This window comes from Astatotilapia calliptera, chromosome 3, assembly GCF_964374335.1.
Source record: "Astatotilapia calliptera chromosome 3, fAstCal68.1, whole genome shotgun sequence".
NCBI classification, from domain to species: Eukaryota; Metazoa; Chordata; class Actinopteri; order Cichliformes; family Cichlidae; genus Astatotilapia; species Astatotilapia calliptera.
The window spans coordinates 72,660,529-72,676,401 of record NC_137424.1 but is presented as its reverse complement, the minus strand read 5'-3'; the positions used below and the strand labels follow the sequence as shown (position 1 = coordinate 72,676,401).

The 15,873-nt window shown below is 41.7% G+C and overlaps 1 protein-coding gene and 1 long non-coding RNA gene across 2 annotated transcripts in view; one reads left to right on the top strand and one right to left on the bottom strand.

Annotated features, from left to right (window-relative positions):
* The window catches only part of LOC145423481 (uncharacterized), a 45,254-nt gene that overhangs the window by 20,858 nt on the left and 8,523 nt on the right, over positions 1–15,873 (bottom strand). Inside the window, exon 4 of the mRNA XM_080296045.1 lies at positions 11,479–11,545. Within this exon, the coding sequence (XP_080152171.1) occupies positions 11,479–11,545 (67 nt within the window). The remainder of the gene's footprint in view (positions 1–11,478; positions 11,546–15,873) is intronic.
* On the top strand, positions 98–7,779 carry LOC145425833 (uncharacterized). The gene is made up of 2 exons (XR_013906593.1): positions 98–191; positions 6,656–7,779. It is a non-coding gene; the product is annotated as an uncharacterized LOC145425833 (long non-coding RNA).

Genomic DNA, 15,873 nt, shown 5'->3' with positions numbered 1-15,873 from the left:
TTGTATCTTGCCGTGACCAGCAGCTCTTTGGTTGACGCTTTCGAACAATCAGATGCATCTTTACTCACTTGTTGACCAATCAGAGACGTCGTTCTATGCTCCACTGACGAAATGCTGCATCCTCTCACCAGCCACCGGTCTCTCCTCGTCCATTTAACAACAAAAACACAGCAACACGTGCTGGATTTGAGGTAGGAACACTTGAGAACTGTCACAATGTTTTGCAAACTGTTGTTACAGTTAATTTCGTTCCGTTAATTTGTTTGGTTCCTATTCTGAAGTAACACTTAATACACATGGGGTTAGCTTGCTGGTCTAGTTTAAGTTAGCATGGGCATGCTGTTCACTGATAGAGTAAGGCTAAAATTGTCCTGATATTGTCAGTGTGTTATCATAAACATGCAGCACCCCTAGACCCCCAAGTTAAAATACAGATAATAGATAAGCAATTTAAGAAAATAAGTATAATGTGTATAATAAATGATTTTACTGTCACTTTCCTGGGTCTGTTGACCCAGCGTTTTAAGTTTTAGTTTGTTTAGATGTCGATGTTTATTTATAAGTTCTTTAGGTTTGCTAAGTTCATTTGTTTATTAGATTACCCTTGTGATGTCTGTTTTATTGGGAAAGTCTTTGTCCTATATGCAGTGAGTCTAGTTTTGTTTCCCCTTGTCCCAGCTGTTCCTCATCCCCTCATTATCTCTCTGTGTACTTGCAGTGGCTTGCAAAAGTATTCGTCCCTCTTTTCCACATTTTGTCACATTACTGCCACAAACACAAATTGTCATGGTCCTGGGTCGGTGACCCAGCGCTTTTAGTTTATTATTATGATGATGATGATGATGAGTTCTATGTGTTATATTTGGTCTGCCTCTGAGTCTGCGTCTGTGTCTCTGTCTATGCTGTCACCCCGTCTGTTTGTGAATCTGTCTGTTTAGTTCTGTGTCTTGTTTGGTTCCCCGTGTCTGAGTTTCCTGTTTTATTGTGAAGGTCTCTGTCTGATGTGAGTGTGTTCAGTTTACGTTTCCCCTGTCCCGTCAGCTCTGATTCCTCCCAGCCGTGTTGCCCTCCTGTCTCTCATCCCCTGATTACTGGTGTGTGTATTTAAGCCCTGTGTGTTCTCCTGCCTGTTACTCGGTGTCCTGCTCGGTGGCTGCCGCGCATCCCTTTGTCGTATGCATCCAGGTCTGTTATTTTAGTTTTTCCCAGTTTATGTGTCTTCAGTTATTTGTCATGCCCCACTGCTTGTTTGCCACTACACCTTGTAAATAAACTTCACTAGCATTTTCATCCACTGCTTGCATCTTGGGTCCTCCTTCCTCCACACCACACGGCTCGCCTTCCCAGCCGTGACACAAATCAATTTTAATGGAATCCAATTGCAGCAAAAGGTGGTTCTACAAAGTATTGACTCAGGGGGCTGAATAATTGCGCACACCCCACTTTTCAGTTATTTATTTGTAAAAAATGTTTGGAATCATGTATGATTTTTGTTCCACTTCTCACGTGTACACCACTTTGTATTGGTCTTTCACGTGGAATTCCAATAAAATTGATTCATGTTTGTGGCTGTAATGTGCCAAAATGTGGGAAAGTTAAAGGGGGCCGAATACTTTTGCAAGCCACTGTAAGTCCTGTCCTCATTTGTTCAGTGTCAGGTCATCTGTTGTCTTTGGTGCCACGTTTCCATGTTCCAGGTATCTTTGTATCCATGTCAGGTTTCATGGTTTGTTTGTTTTTTTTAATAAAAAATATTTTCCCCAGGTTAGGCTATTGTTTAGCTTCACCTCTGCCTTTTGTTTTGTAATCTTTTAATTTAATTTAATTTTATTTATATAGCGCCAAATCACAACAACAATCGCCTGAAGGCGCTTTATATTGTACAGTAGATCGCACAATAATAGATACAGAGAAAAACCCAACAATCATAGGACCACCTATGAGCAAGCGCTTTGGCGACAGTGGGAAGGAAAAACTCCCTTTTAACAGGAAGAAACCTCCAGCAGAACCAGGCTCAGGGAGCGGCGGGCATCTGCTGTGACCAGTTGGGGTGAGAAAAGGAAGACAGGACAAAGACATGCTGTGGATTAATAACAAGTATGATTCAGTGCAGAGAGGTCTATTAACACACAGTGAGTGAGAAAGGTGACTGGAAAGGAAAAAACTCAGTGCTTCATGGGAATCCCCCGGCTGCCTACGTCTATTGCAGCACAACTAAGGGAGGATCCAGGGTCACCTGATCCAGCCCTAACTATATGCTTTAGCAAAAAGGAAAGTTTGAAGCCTAATCTTAAAAGTAGAGATTAATAAACGGCTTGCTTTCTGTTAATATTCAAATTTTCTTTCACGTTCCTTTGTGTCAGCATTTTGGGTCCACTCCTCAAATTCATACATATGTCTAACCGTTTTTCCCCACTCGGCGACACACCCGTCGGGGGTCAAACTCTGGTAATTGGCAATTCTGTTCTCAGACATGTGAAGCTAGAGACACCGGAAACCATAGTCAATTGTCTTCCAGGGGCCAGAGCAGGCGACATTGAAGGAAATTTAAAACTGCTGGCTAAGGGTAAACGTAAATTCAGTAAAATCATAATTCACGTCGGCAGTAATGACACCCGGTTACGCCAATCGGAGGTCACTAAAATCAATATTGAATCGGTGTGTAACTTTGCCAAAACAATGTGGGACTCTGTAGTTTTCTCTGGTCCCCTCCCCAATCAGACCAGGAGTGACATGTTTAGCCGCATGTTCTCCTTAAATTGCTGGCTGTCTGAGTGGTGTCCCAGAAACGATGTGGGCTTCATAGATAATTGGCAAACCTTCTGGAGGAAACCTGGTCTTATAAGGAGAGACGGCAGCTCTCATTTCTAGAAATATGGACAAATTAATTAAACCCCCCCATAATATGACTATCCAGAGTTGGGACCAGGAAGCAGAGTTGCAGTCTTACACGCCTCTCTGCAGCTTCTCTCCTCCTGCTACCCCCCCAAAAACCCATCTCCATAGAGACTGTGTCAGCTTCCAAAAAGACAAAAAACAAACTAAAAACCAGCAACAAACAACTTAAACATAAACAATTACAAAGAAAGAACAATACAGTATCCACATCCTAACTAAAGAGTAAAACAGTGAAATGTGGATTATTAAATATTAGGTCTCTCTCCTCCAAGTCTCTGTTAGTACATGACTTAATAATTGATCAACAAATCGATTTACTCTGCCTTACAGAAACCTGGTTTTAGCAGGATGATTATGTTAGTTTAAATGAATCAACACCCCCGAGTCATTCTAACTACCAGAAACCTCGAAGCACAGGCCGAGGGGGCGGTGTGGCAGCAATTTTTCACACCAGCCTATTAATTAATGAAAGACCAAGACAGACTTTTAATTCATTTGAAAGCCTGATGCTTAGCATTGTCCACCCCAGCTGAAAAATTTTAGAAACCAGTCTTATTTGTTATCATCTAATTGTCCACCTGGGCCTTACACAGAGTTTCTCTCTGATTTCTCAGACTTTTTATCTGATTTAGTGCTCAGCTCAGATAAAATAATTATTGTGGGTGATTTTAACATCCATGTAGATGCTAAGAATGACAGCCTCAACATGGCATTTAATCTGTTATTAGACTCAATTGGCTTCTCTCAACATGTAAAAGAACCCACCCACCACTTTAATCACACTCTAGATCTTGTTTTTAACATATGGCATAGAAACTGAACATTTAACAGTGTTTCCTGAAAACCCTCTCCTGTCTGATCATTTCCTGATAACATTTACATTTACAATAATTGATTACACAGCAGTGGAGAGTAGACTTTATCACAGATGTCTTTCTGAAAGCGCTGTAACTATGTTTAAAAATGTAATCCACCCACTGTTATCATCTTCAATGACCTGTACCAACACAGAGCAGAGCAGCTATCTGAACGCTACCCCAACAGAGGTCAATTATCTTGTTAATAATAATTTTACCTCCTCACTACATATGACTCTGGATACTGTAGCTCCTGTGAAAACTAAGGTCTCTAATCAGAAGTACCTGACTCCGTGGTATAATTCTGAAACACGTACCCTAAAGCAGATGACTCGTAAGCTGGAGAGGAAATGGCGTGTCAAAAATTTAGAGGATCATCATAATTGGAGAAATATTTTGCTGATTTATAAGAAAGCCCCCCGCAAAGCCAGAACATCTTACTATTTGTCACTGATTGAAGACAATAAGAACAACCCCAGGTTTCTCTTCAGCACTGTAGCCAGGCTGACAAACAGTCAGAGCTCTTTTGAGCCAACCATCGTTAACTAGTAATGACTTCATGAACTTCTTCACAAATAAAATTCTTATCATTAGAGAAAAAAATTACCAATAATCATCCCACAGATGTAACATTATCTACAGCTACTTTTAGTACCGTTGATGTTAAGTTAGACTCTTTTTCTCCAATTGATCTTTCTGAGTTAACTTCTATAATTACTTCCTCCAATCCTCCGTGTCTTTTAGACCCCATTCCTACAAAACTGCTCAAAGAAGTCCTGCCATTAATTAATGCTTCAATCTTAAATATGATCAACCTATCTCTAATAATCGGCTATGTACCACAGGCCTTCAAGCTGGCTGTAGTTAAACCTTTATTCAAAAAGCCATCTCTAGACCCAGCAGTCTTAGCTAATTATAGGCCAATCTCCAACCTTCCTTTCATATCAAAAATCCTTGAAAGAGTAGTTGTCAAACAGCTAACAGATCATCTGCAGAGGAATGGCTTATTTGAAGAGTTTCAGTCAGGTTTCAGAGCTCATCACAGCACAGAAACAGCTTTAGCGAAGGTTACAAATGATCTTCTTATGGCCTCTGACAGTGGACTCATCTCTGTGCTTGTCCTGCTAGGCCTTAGTGCAGCGTTCGATACTGTTGACCATAATATCCTATTAGAGCGATTAGAGCATGCTGTAGGTATTACAAGTACTGCACTCCAGTGGTTTGTATCATATCTATCTAATAGACTACAATTTGTTCATGTAAATGGAGAGTCCTCTTCACCCACTAAGGTCAATTATGGAGTTCCACAGGGTTCAGTGCTAGGACCAATTCTGTTTACATTATACATGCTTCCCTTAGGCAGTATCATTAGAAGACACAGCATACATTTTCACTGCTATGCAGATGACACCCAGCTCTATCTGTCCATGAAGCCAGATAACACACACCAATTAGTTAAAGTGCAGGAATGTCTTAAAGACATAAAGACCTAGATGGCCGCTAACTTTCTGCTTCTTAATTCAGATCAAACTGAGGTTATTGTACTCGGCCCTGAAAATCTTAGAAATATGGTATCTAACCAGATTCTTACTCTGGATGGCATTACCTTGGCCTCCAGTTATACTGTGAGGAACCTTGGAGTCATTTTTGACCAAGACATGTCCTTCAATGCACATATTAAACAAATATGTAAGACTGCTTTCTTTCATTTGTGCAACATCTCTAAAGTTAGAAATATCCTGTCTCTTAGTGACGCTGAAAAACTAGTTCATGCATTTGTTACTTCCAGGCTGGACTACTGTAATTCATTATTATCAGAATGTCCTAAAAACTCCCTGAAAAGCCTTCAGCTAATCCAAAATGCTGCAGCAAGAGTACTGACAGGGACTAGAAAGAGAGCAGATTTCTCCTGTTTTGGCTTCCCTTCATTGGCTTCCTGTTAAATCCAGAATTAAATTCAAAATTCTACTCCTCACATACAAGGTCTTAAATAATCAGGCCCCATCTTATCTTAATGACCTTGTAGTACCATATCACCCTATTAGAGCACTTCGCTCTCACACTGCAGGCTTACTTGTTGTTCCTAGAGTATTTAAAAGTAGAATGGGAGGCAGAGCCTTCAGTTTTCAGGCCCCTTTTCTGTGGAACCAGCTTCCAGTTTGGATTCGGGAGACAGACACTATCTCTACTTTCAAGATTAGGCTTAAAACGTTCCTTTTAGCTGAAGCATATAGTTAGGGCTGGACCAGGTGACCCTGAATCCTCCCTTAGTTATGCTGCAATAGACGTAGGCAGCCGGGGATTCCCATGATGCATTGAGTTTTTCCTTTCCAGTCACCTTTCTCACTCAGTATGTGTTAATAGACCTCTCTGCATTGAATCATATCTGTTATTAACCTCTGTCTCTCTTCCACAGCATGTCTTTCATCCTGTTTTCCTTCTCTCACCCCAACCAGTCGCAACAGATGGCCGCCCCTCCCTGAGCCTGGTTCTGCCAGAGGTTTCTTCCTGTTAAAAGGGAGTTTTTCCTTCCCACTGTCGCCAAAGCACTTGCTCATAGGTGGTCATATGATTGTTGGGTTTTTCTCTGTATCTATGAAGCGCCTTGAGGCGACTTTTTTTGTGATTTGGTGCTATATAAATAAAATTGAATTGAAATTGAATTGTACTTCTGTGACATTTACAGTTGCTTAGTTAATTAAGTGACTTAATTACTCACTTTTATTTACTAATTGAATTACTAAATGAAGCTGGAATTGTGCATTCTGCAGTTTTTAATAGTGTGTTATTAGTTTTTAAAGAAACAATATGCATTTTATACTATATTGTAAAAAGTATAAGGTAAGTTGAATTTAAAATATAATTAATAAAGTGTTGACTTTTTTCATCAATTCTTGTAGATACACAGAGTCGAGACTGAGCCTGATGATCATACTGAATCAGATGACAGCGGCAGGAATCTCCAAGTTCAACTGCAGATTGCAGATGCAATTATATTAATGTAGATTAATATAAACTCTTCAAGGGTCAAAATCTGCACACACATCATTCTGCATAGTGAAGGTCAGACAATTTGTGCATTGATCTTGAGAAGTAAGACTCATTAATTAATAGTAATATAATTAGACAAATGTTGAAACTTTATATTTCGATACATTTTGTCAACAACAAAAGAAACCAAGCTGTGCAGGTACTGATAACTGAATCTAAAGACCTTCATTTTTGTCAAGATTTGCCTGATTTAACTGTTGTTACCCTTGCTTATAGCTCACCTTAATATGTATAAAAATGTGAAAAGTTTTTGATGTGTGTTAGAATGATTGTTTAATTGGCAAGGTTTGAACGAACAATTTTCAGAAGCCTCAAAATTCATCTGTTACTATTCCACGAATGATTGAAATAAAGTTCACCTCCATTTCAACATTGAATACGACTTTGGACATAAGAACTAAAAGGTGCTGTCCACGCATGTGTCCGCTAAGCCCCAGAAGGGTATAACCTGGGTCAAATGTGTTATTGTGTCTGACACACCTACAATATGAGGACTCGCAGAGTGACGTCACTGAAAGTGTGTTTAAAGTGTGTTAAGTTCCAAAACTGGCCAGTAGGCGGCGAAACTGAAAGTGAGCAAAAACGCTAAACACACTTAAACACACTTTTTCATAAAATTGTGATGTTTCAGGACTTTCGAGATTTTTGGTTTGGGAGCATGTTGGGAGCCTCTAGAACACTTTAGAAGGCTCAGAAAAATGAGGACCTCAAAAATGTCCTCATTTTTCTGAGCGTCCTCATTTTGTGAGTGTGTTATCATAAAATTGTCCTAAGATGTCATGAAAACAAGTACACACACACACACACACACACACACACACACACACACACACAGACAGCATCAGGACCTGCGTAACAGGAAATGTGATTATATTTGCATATTGACGATGTAACCTATAAAAATAAACGAATACTGCAGTTCGGTGTGATTTGCTCTGAGCTTTTCACCCGTGCAGCACGTTAACCTACACAAGTGTCTCATTGTTGTTTATTCACCTGACTGTTTGTTAACTGTAAATCTCTGACACCAACCAAGAAGAAGAAGAAGCTGTGAGCCAGGAGGGAGGGGGTGAGTGAGTGATTCGTTCGCTCGCTCTATGATTCAGCACAGGAGGGAGGGGGTTAGTGAGTCCTGAGTGATTCGTTCGCTCGCTCTTTGATTCAGCACAGGAGGGAGGGGGTGAGTGAGTCCTGAGTGATTCGTTCGCTCGCTCTTTGATTCAGCACAGGAGGGGGTTAGTGAGTCCTGAGTGATTCGTTCGCTCTTTGATTCAGCACAGGAGGGAGGGGGTGAGTGAGTCCTGAGTGATTCGTTCGCTTGCTCTTTGATTCAGCACAGGAGGGAGGGGGTTAGTGAGTCCTGAGTGATTCATTCGCTCTTTGATTCAGCACAGGAAGGGAGGGGGTGAGTAGCTCAAATGTGCTGTTAGCATGTTAGCAGCGCGATGCTACTGTGAACCGAGGAGCTATTTTCTTGATGTGAGCTTCTACTCAGGGGTTTTTCTTCCAGTTCAGAGCAGAAATGCTTTTGTTACGAAACTGGCTATTGTTTTTCCCCCCACAATTTTAATTATAAGCTAGATATATTTCTACTAATGGAATTAGTTTGCTAACAGCAACAGGGATGAGTCAGTGAGTCAGTTGGGCTTGTGAATCATGATTCACGAGTCAGTAAAGTGACTCTCGAGTATTGAACGATTCGTTCACGAATCGAACATCACTAGTAGCTAACCAGGCCGCTGTAGAATAGAATAGAATAGAATAGCCTTTATTGTCATTGTACAGAGTACAACGAAATTGGAGTGCCACTCCCTTGGTGCAAGTTTCAATAATAAATATAAATGTAAAATATAAAAAGTACAAAAAAAAAACAATCGTAAGTACTCAAACAATAGTATGTACAATATATACAGGATATCAGCATTAATATAATGACAGTATGAATAGCAGCATAATATAATGACAGTGAAGGTATGGAATAGGTTCAATTGTTTTTGTGCTTATTTACTACGGTGATAGCTCTGGGAAAGAAGCTATCCCTGAATCTGTTTGTCCTGGTTTTATGTGACCTGTACCGTCGGCCTGACGGTAATAGTTCAAACAGTTGGTTGCTGGGGTGAGAGTGGTCCTTGATGATATTGCCAGCTCTGCTGAGGTACCGAGAGTTTGCAGTGGTCTCCAGGCTGGGCAGAGAGCAGCCAGTGATCTTCTGGGCTGTGTTGATGACCCTCTGCAGTACTTTCCTGTCCGCAGCTGAGCACCCTGCATACCATGTTGTTATGCCGTACGTTAGGATGCTCTCAATGGTGGCTCTGTAAAATGTCACCAGCAGCCTCTCCTCCAGGTTGTTCCTCCTGAGCACTCTCAGAAAGTGGAGACGCTGTTGGGCCTTTTTAACCACCGCTGTAGTATTTGCAGTCCAGGAGAGGTCATCAGAGATCTGCACGCCCAGAAACCTCATGGAGCGTACCCTCTCCACACAGTTCCCGTGAATGTAAAGTGGGGCCGGGTCTGCTCTGCCCTTCCTGAAGTCCAAGATAAGTTCTTTAGTTTTCGTGGTGTTCAGTTGGAGGTTGTTAACTGAACACCACTCAGTCAGTCTGTTGACCTCATCTCTGTAGTCCCGACTCATCCCCCCTTGAGATGAGTCCAACCACTGTGGTGTCATCCGCGAACTTTATGATGGTGCTTGAGAGATGGGTAGGGGAGCAGTCGGATGTGTAGAGCGTAAAGAGGAGGGGACTCAAAACACATCCTTGTGGAGACCCGGTGCTGAGTGTGATGGTGCTGGACCGGTGGGGGCCGAGTCTGACAGACTGTGGTCTATTTGTCAGGAAGTCCTTGATCCAGAGGCAGATGGGGGTGGAGAGTCCCAGGTGAGACAGTTTCTGGACCAGGATCTCCGGGATGATATGATTGAATGCTGAGCTGAAGTCCAGAAAGAGCATTCTCACATAGCTTCCTCAGTGCTCCAGGTGACTCAGCGCAGTGTGGAGCGCTATGGTGATAGCGTCCTCGGTGGAACGATTTGTCCTGTAGGCAAATTGGTGGGGGTCCAGAGTGGGAGGCAGACCGGCCCTGATGTGCTGACAGACCAGTCTCTCAAAGCACTTCATCACTACAGGCGTAAGTGCAACAGGCCTGTAGTCATTTGGGCTGGCCACAGCTGTCTTCTTGGCGATGGGGATGATGGTGGAGGTTTTGAGGCAGGGCGGGACGGTGTTTGATGACAAGGAAAGGTTGAAGATTTTAGTGAAGACTCCGGTCAGTTCGTCAGCACATGCTCTGAGAACTTTTCCATAGGGCTGCTCGATTATGGCAAAAATGATAATCACGATTATTTTCACTGAAATTGAGATCTCGATTATTTGACGATATTTATTTAACAATAACAATGTATTGAATAATGACTTTAAAGATTGTCAAAAAATAATATAAAATAGTGTGCAAATACTGATAACAGTGCAAATGTTTGCTATATAAAAAATAAATGAAAAATGCAAACATCTATGTTTAGTGAACTTTGCAGTGTTGCTCTGTGGTGCAGCTACAACACCGTAGCAAAGTTTACACACTGTGTCTACTTGATCCACGTCTGACTCCGCGAACCCATAATGTTTCCACACCACTGAAGTTTTTTTTTACCTCTCTTTTCAACCAACGGCAGTCACTCTCCTCTCCAAATAACTTCTGCTTAGCTTTCCGAGCTTCCCTCGGGTCCTCTTAATTGTTGTGACGCGTGTTCGAAATGCAGAGAGGTGCGCTCGATTTGCCACACGGAGCAGCGCGAGAGTAAAAGCACGAGGGAGGTGCTAATAATCGGCTCAGTCATTTTTAATGATCGTTGAAAGCCCAGATCGTAATCGTGATTAAAATTCGATTAATTGAGCAGCCCTATTAGAAAGACAGAGCAGATTTCTCCTGTTTTGGCTTCCCTTCATTGGCTTCCTGTTAAATCCAGAATTGAATTCAAAATCCTGCTCCTCACATACAAGGTCTTAAATAATCAGGCCCCATCTTATCCTAATGACCTTGTAGTACCATATCACCCTATTCGAGCACTTCGCTCTCGCTCTGCAGGCCTACTTGTTGTTCCTAGAGTATTTAAAAGTAGAATGGGAGGGAGAGCCTTCAGTTTTCAGGCCCCTCTTCTGTGGAACCAGCTTCCAGTTAGGATTCAGGAGACAGACACTATCTCTACTTTTAAGATTAGGCTTAAAACTTTCCTTTTTGCTAAAGCATATAGTTAGGGCTGGACCAGGTGACCCTGAATTCTCCCTTAGTTATGCTGCAATAGACTTTGGAGTGCACCAGTGAAGAAAATGCATTCGTTATCACAGAGCATGCCGTGAGGAACACCTTCAGGAGGGTTAACACCAGGAAGGCAGCAGGACCAGATGCAATCCCTGGTCGGGTCCTTAGAGCCTGCGCTGACCAGCTAGCACCGGTGTTCACGGAGATCTTCAACCTCTCCCTGGCCCAAGCTGTGGTTCCCACGTGCTTCAAACAGTCCATTATTGTTCCTGTTCCAAAGAAACAACAGCCCGCTTGCCACAATGACTACCGTCCAGTAGCACTGACTTCAATTGTGATGAAGTGTTTTGAAAGACTGATGAGAGATCACATCACTTCTTCACTTCCTGCCACCATCGACTCACTTCAGTTTGCTTACCGGACTAATCGTTCCACAGACGATGCCATATGTCACCTGCTCCACACATCCCTGAGTCACCTGGACACTGGCAGAGGGAATTATGTTAGGATGCTGTTCGTGGACTACAGTTCAGCATTCAACACAATAATTCCCTCTAAGCTTTTCACCAAGTTGACGGATCTAGGACTCAGCTCATCACTGTGTCAGTGGATCCTCAACTTCCTCACAGACAGACCCCAATCAGTGAGGGTGGGAAAACAAGTCTCCCCCTCCATCTCACTCAGCATTGGAGTGCCTCAGGGCTGTGTTTTAAGCCCCCTGCTGTACTCACTGTACACTTATGACTGTGTAGCCACATCAGACACCACCTCCATTGTCAAGTTTGCTGACAACACTGCTGTTGTGGGCCTGATCTCCGACAACATCGAGACGGCCTACCTGGAGGAGATTAGGAACCTGGAGACCTGGTGCCAGGAGAATAACCTCCTCCTAAACGTCAGCAAAACTAAGGAGCTCATCGTGGACTTCACTACAAAGCAGGCGAGGAATTACAAACCCCTCATCATCAGTGGCACGCCAGTGGAGAGAGTGGACAGTTTCCGATACCTGGGTGTCCACATCACTCAGGACCTGTCATGGTCCTGTCACATCAACTCCCTGGTTAGGAAAGCCCGTCAGCGTCTCTTCTTCCTCAGAAGACTTAGAGACTTCCATCTGCCACTGAAGGTGCTCAAGAACTTCTACTCCTGCACCATCGAGAGCGTCCTGACGGCAAACATCTGCACCTGGTTTGGGAACAGCACCAAGCAGGACAGACGAGATCTGCAAAGAGTGGTGTGCTCAGCCGAACGCATCATTCAATCAGAGCTCCCTGACCTGCTGTCCATCTACACTAAGCGGTGCAAGTCCAAAGCTAGGAAGATTATGATGGACCTCTCCCATCCCAACAATTGACTCTTCTCACTGTTGAGGTCTGGGAAGCGCTTCCGCTCCCTTAAGGCCAAAACAGTGAGAATGAGGAGGAGCTTCTTCCCCCAGGCTGTTCGGGCCCTGAACCAGGTGTAGGACTGGACTCTCCCACACACATCACTATAAGACTGGACTCTCACACACATCACCACACGCACCACCACACATTTCCTATAATCCTATAATTCCTATAATTTATAATCTTTATAATCTCTTCTGCTATTTGCACATTCTTTACTGTAAATTCCTAAGTTAATTTGTAAATTTGCTAGTAAACTGTAAATATTGTAAAACTTTTCTTCTGTCATTTAATGGTCGGGCATTGTACAGCTACAAGCATTTCACCCCCATGTCATACTGTGTATGGTTGTGTGTGTGTGACAAATAAAATTTGAATTTGATGCATTGAGTTTTTCCTTTCCAGTCACCTTTCTCACTCACTATGTGTTAATAGACCTCTCTGCATTGAATCATATCTGTTATTAACCTCTGTCTCTCTTCCACTGCATGTCTTTATCCTGTCTTCCTTCTCTCACCCCAACCGGTCGCAACAGATGGCCGCCCCTCCCTGAGCCTGGTTTTGCCAGAGGTTTCTTCCTGTTAAAAGGGAGTTTTTCCTTCCCACTGTCGCCAAAGTGCTTGCTCATAGGGGGTCATATGATTGTTGGGTTTTTCTCTGTATCTATAAAGCGCCTTGAGGCGACTTTTGTTGTGATTTGGTGCTATATAAATAAAATTGAATTGAATTGGTGGAATCAAACATGTAAACAAAAACACATTGTTGGTGTGTTTCCACCACCTTCTGGTGATAGTATCACATTACAATAATGTGCTACAATGAGAGTTGTAATGAAAACGGCATTATTGAAGAAATATCGATCAGCAGAGAAACTCTTTTACTTCAGAAAATTTTTTGAATTCAACTGATGATATTGTTGTTTCAATGTGTGTAGAGAAAATATGATCTTTGTATTTTCTTGTAACCTCTGTGGTTTTTGGTTGTGAATGTAGATTCTGTATATATGGAGGAGTCCGGGGGCCCATTCTTCGTACCTCGCTAAGTAGGTTAGCTGGATTTGATTGTTGACGATTTCGCGTGATCTTGGATCGTTCGGTTCCCCGAAGCTCATCCGGGACTTGCTGCCATAGCAACAGAGCCGTAAGCGTAAACCTGCTCGGGAGCAGGTTTACTTTATGTAAACAGGATTAGATCGTGGCCATGTATGGAACGCCAGGACTGCCATAATGAATTAATTAAATACATCATTAAATAATTAATTAAATGTGTCAATAATTAATTAAAATTGGAATTAATTAATTAAATAAATAGTTATGACACATGTAATTAATTAATTATTGACACATTTAATTAATTATTTATGTATTTCACATTTTAATTAATTATTGACACATTTAATTAATTAATTATTGACACATTTAATTAATTATTTATGTATTTCACATTTTAATTAATTATTGACACATTTAATTAATTATTGACACATTTAATTAATTATTTAATGATATATTTATTTATTTCATTTTGGCAGTCCTGACGCCTGGCTCTCATCATGAAATAATTTTATCTGTCAGCCTCACCCATCAAACTCAGGGGGCGGGGTTAACGCTGATCGAGTCAAAACCATTGCTTTGGCCTGGTGGCCATTGTTTCTAGCGCACAACAACCGGCATGTGGAAGCTAACAGAACTGAGCTTTGAAAAACCCTGTTTGTGTGTTACCAAATACCGTTTTAATATTTTTTTAGCCGAGAATGTAGTGGTTTAATCTTCATGTGTCTGGTCGGTTTGTCAAGATACAGCCTCTTTGCAAAAGTGTTTCGATGATTTCGGAGATGTCTGCCCAGTCTCACGGCAAAGCGTGGGATAGACCCGCTCGCCTCGCAAGCAATCCCACCGACAAAGCGCAGGCCCCGGTACACAGCTGTAGTAACCCCCGCTGACTTCTTTTACTGAGGTTATATTTATCGATGTTTTATTTCCTGATGTTCTTATGTGTCCTACGTGTTTCAGTCGCCAATTCTGAATTATAACTAACATTAAAAACATGTTTAAGGAGGAGAGAGAGCAAATTAATCTGTTTAACATCTGATCTTTGGGTTTTTGTTCAGTAATCAGCATGACCTGTGTATAAACGCATAAAAGAGATAACGTTGGTGTTTCCGTCATGTAGTAACTGCTGGCTTTAACTGTACAAAGGTTGTTCGACACTATGAAACACATACAGACTTCATGATGTTCGGCTAATATTTTTATTGTGAATATTAATCATGCTGACCTCGCTCTGTACACCACGCAGCGAGGTCAGCATGTCCACGATATCCTCAGCTCCATGAGTTAACACAAAGTTTCCCAGCTGACTATCTAACTGCCAACTATTCCAGAGACGTGAAAATATACAGCATAAAGAAAAGTGTAAGAGACTCAGCAGCAGATTAGAATAACAGTTATACATTTAATAAATCACCAAATGAATCCAAGAAACGAGCAAACCTGTTCCGACAATTTGAATTTGTATTCCCTCAGCTGCAGACTCGCTGCTGTTTAAATGTTTGAAAAGGAAGATTAGATATAAACAAACGTATAGTGGCCTCAGCAGGCTATTACTGAAATACACGTGCTGTATCATAAACTATGATATAAATAGGGAGGTCCTATTAACATGTTTAGTCTTAAAGGACACCTTCCTGCCTTTAGTCTCATTCATGAGCAGTATTAGTTTTCTTCTAACATCCAGAAGTCTGCACCATGTGTTTCATAGTTTGTAACAAGCCTTTGACAGGTAAACATAACATGACCGAAAAAGAAAAAAAAAAGAGAGAGAGTGTTGAGATAAGAAGAGAAAATGCTCTCAATTATGGAGACAGACAAATGGTTCATTTATGTTTGATGTGTGTTTATTCCTCCCTAAATATCGTCGGTGAAGTTCGCCATGCACGTCAGATTTTCCTGCGCATTTTTATACCTCTGCCAACAGAGAGAGAGAAAAAAAATCACATTCTAACAGACAGCTGGTGCTTAGAATACAGTTGAATAACTATTAAAAAACAGATGATATTTAGATGATAGTTCAGTCTAACACATGTGCCAGTGAACCATTAAACGTCTGTGAAACTATGCAGTTATGAAACGTAACTTTAACCTCAGCCAAACCGATTTGCTCAGTTGTAAATAAAACAGCGAAGTAAACGTGACCCGACAGACAGAACCTGAGTGAATGAAGTCCAGCGTTTAACCACTGAGAGCTAAAACTCAGCTGAGGTTTCAAAGCTGTGTGCCGGTGATTGGACATCAGCCGCTGATAAAGCTGGCTCGCCTATAAAGTGCTCTGTAAGGAAACAAGCTCCAACAGCTCTGCGCTCGGGGAAAACACTATATTTACTTATCTTGTGCAGAAAAATGCGCTGACATTGCTTTATATTGAGC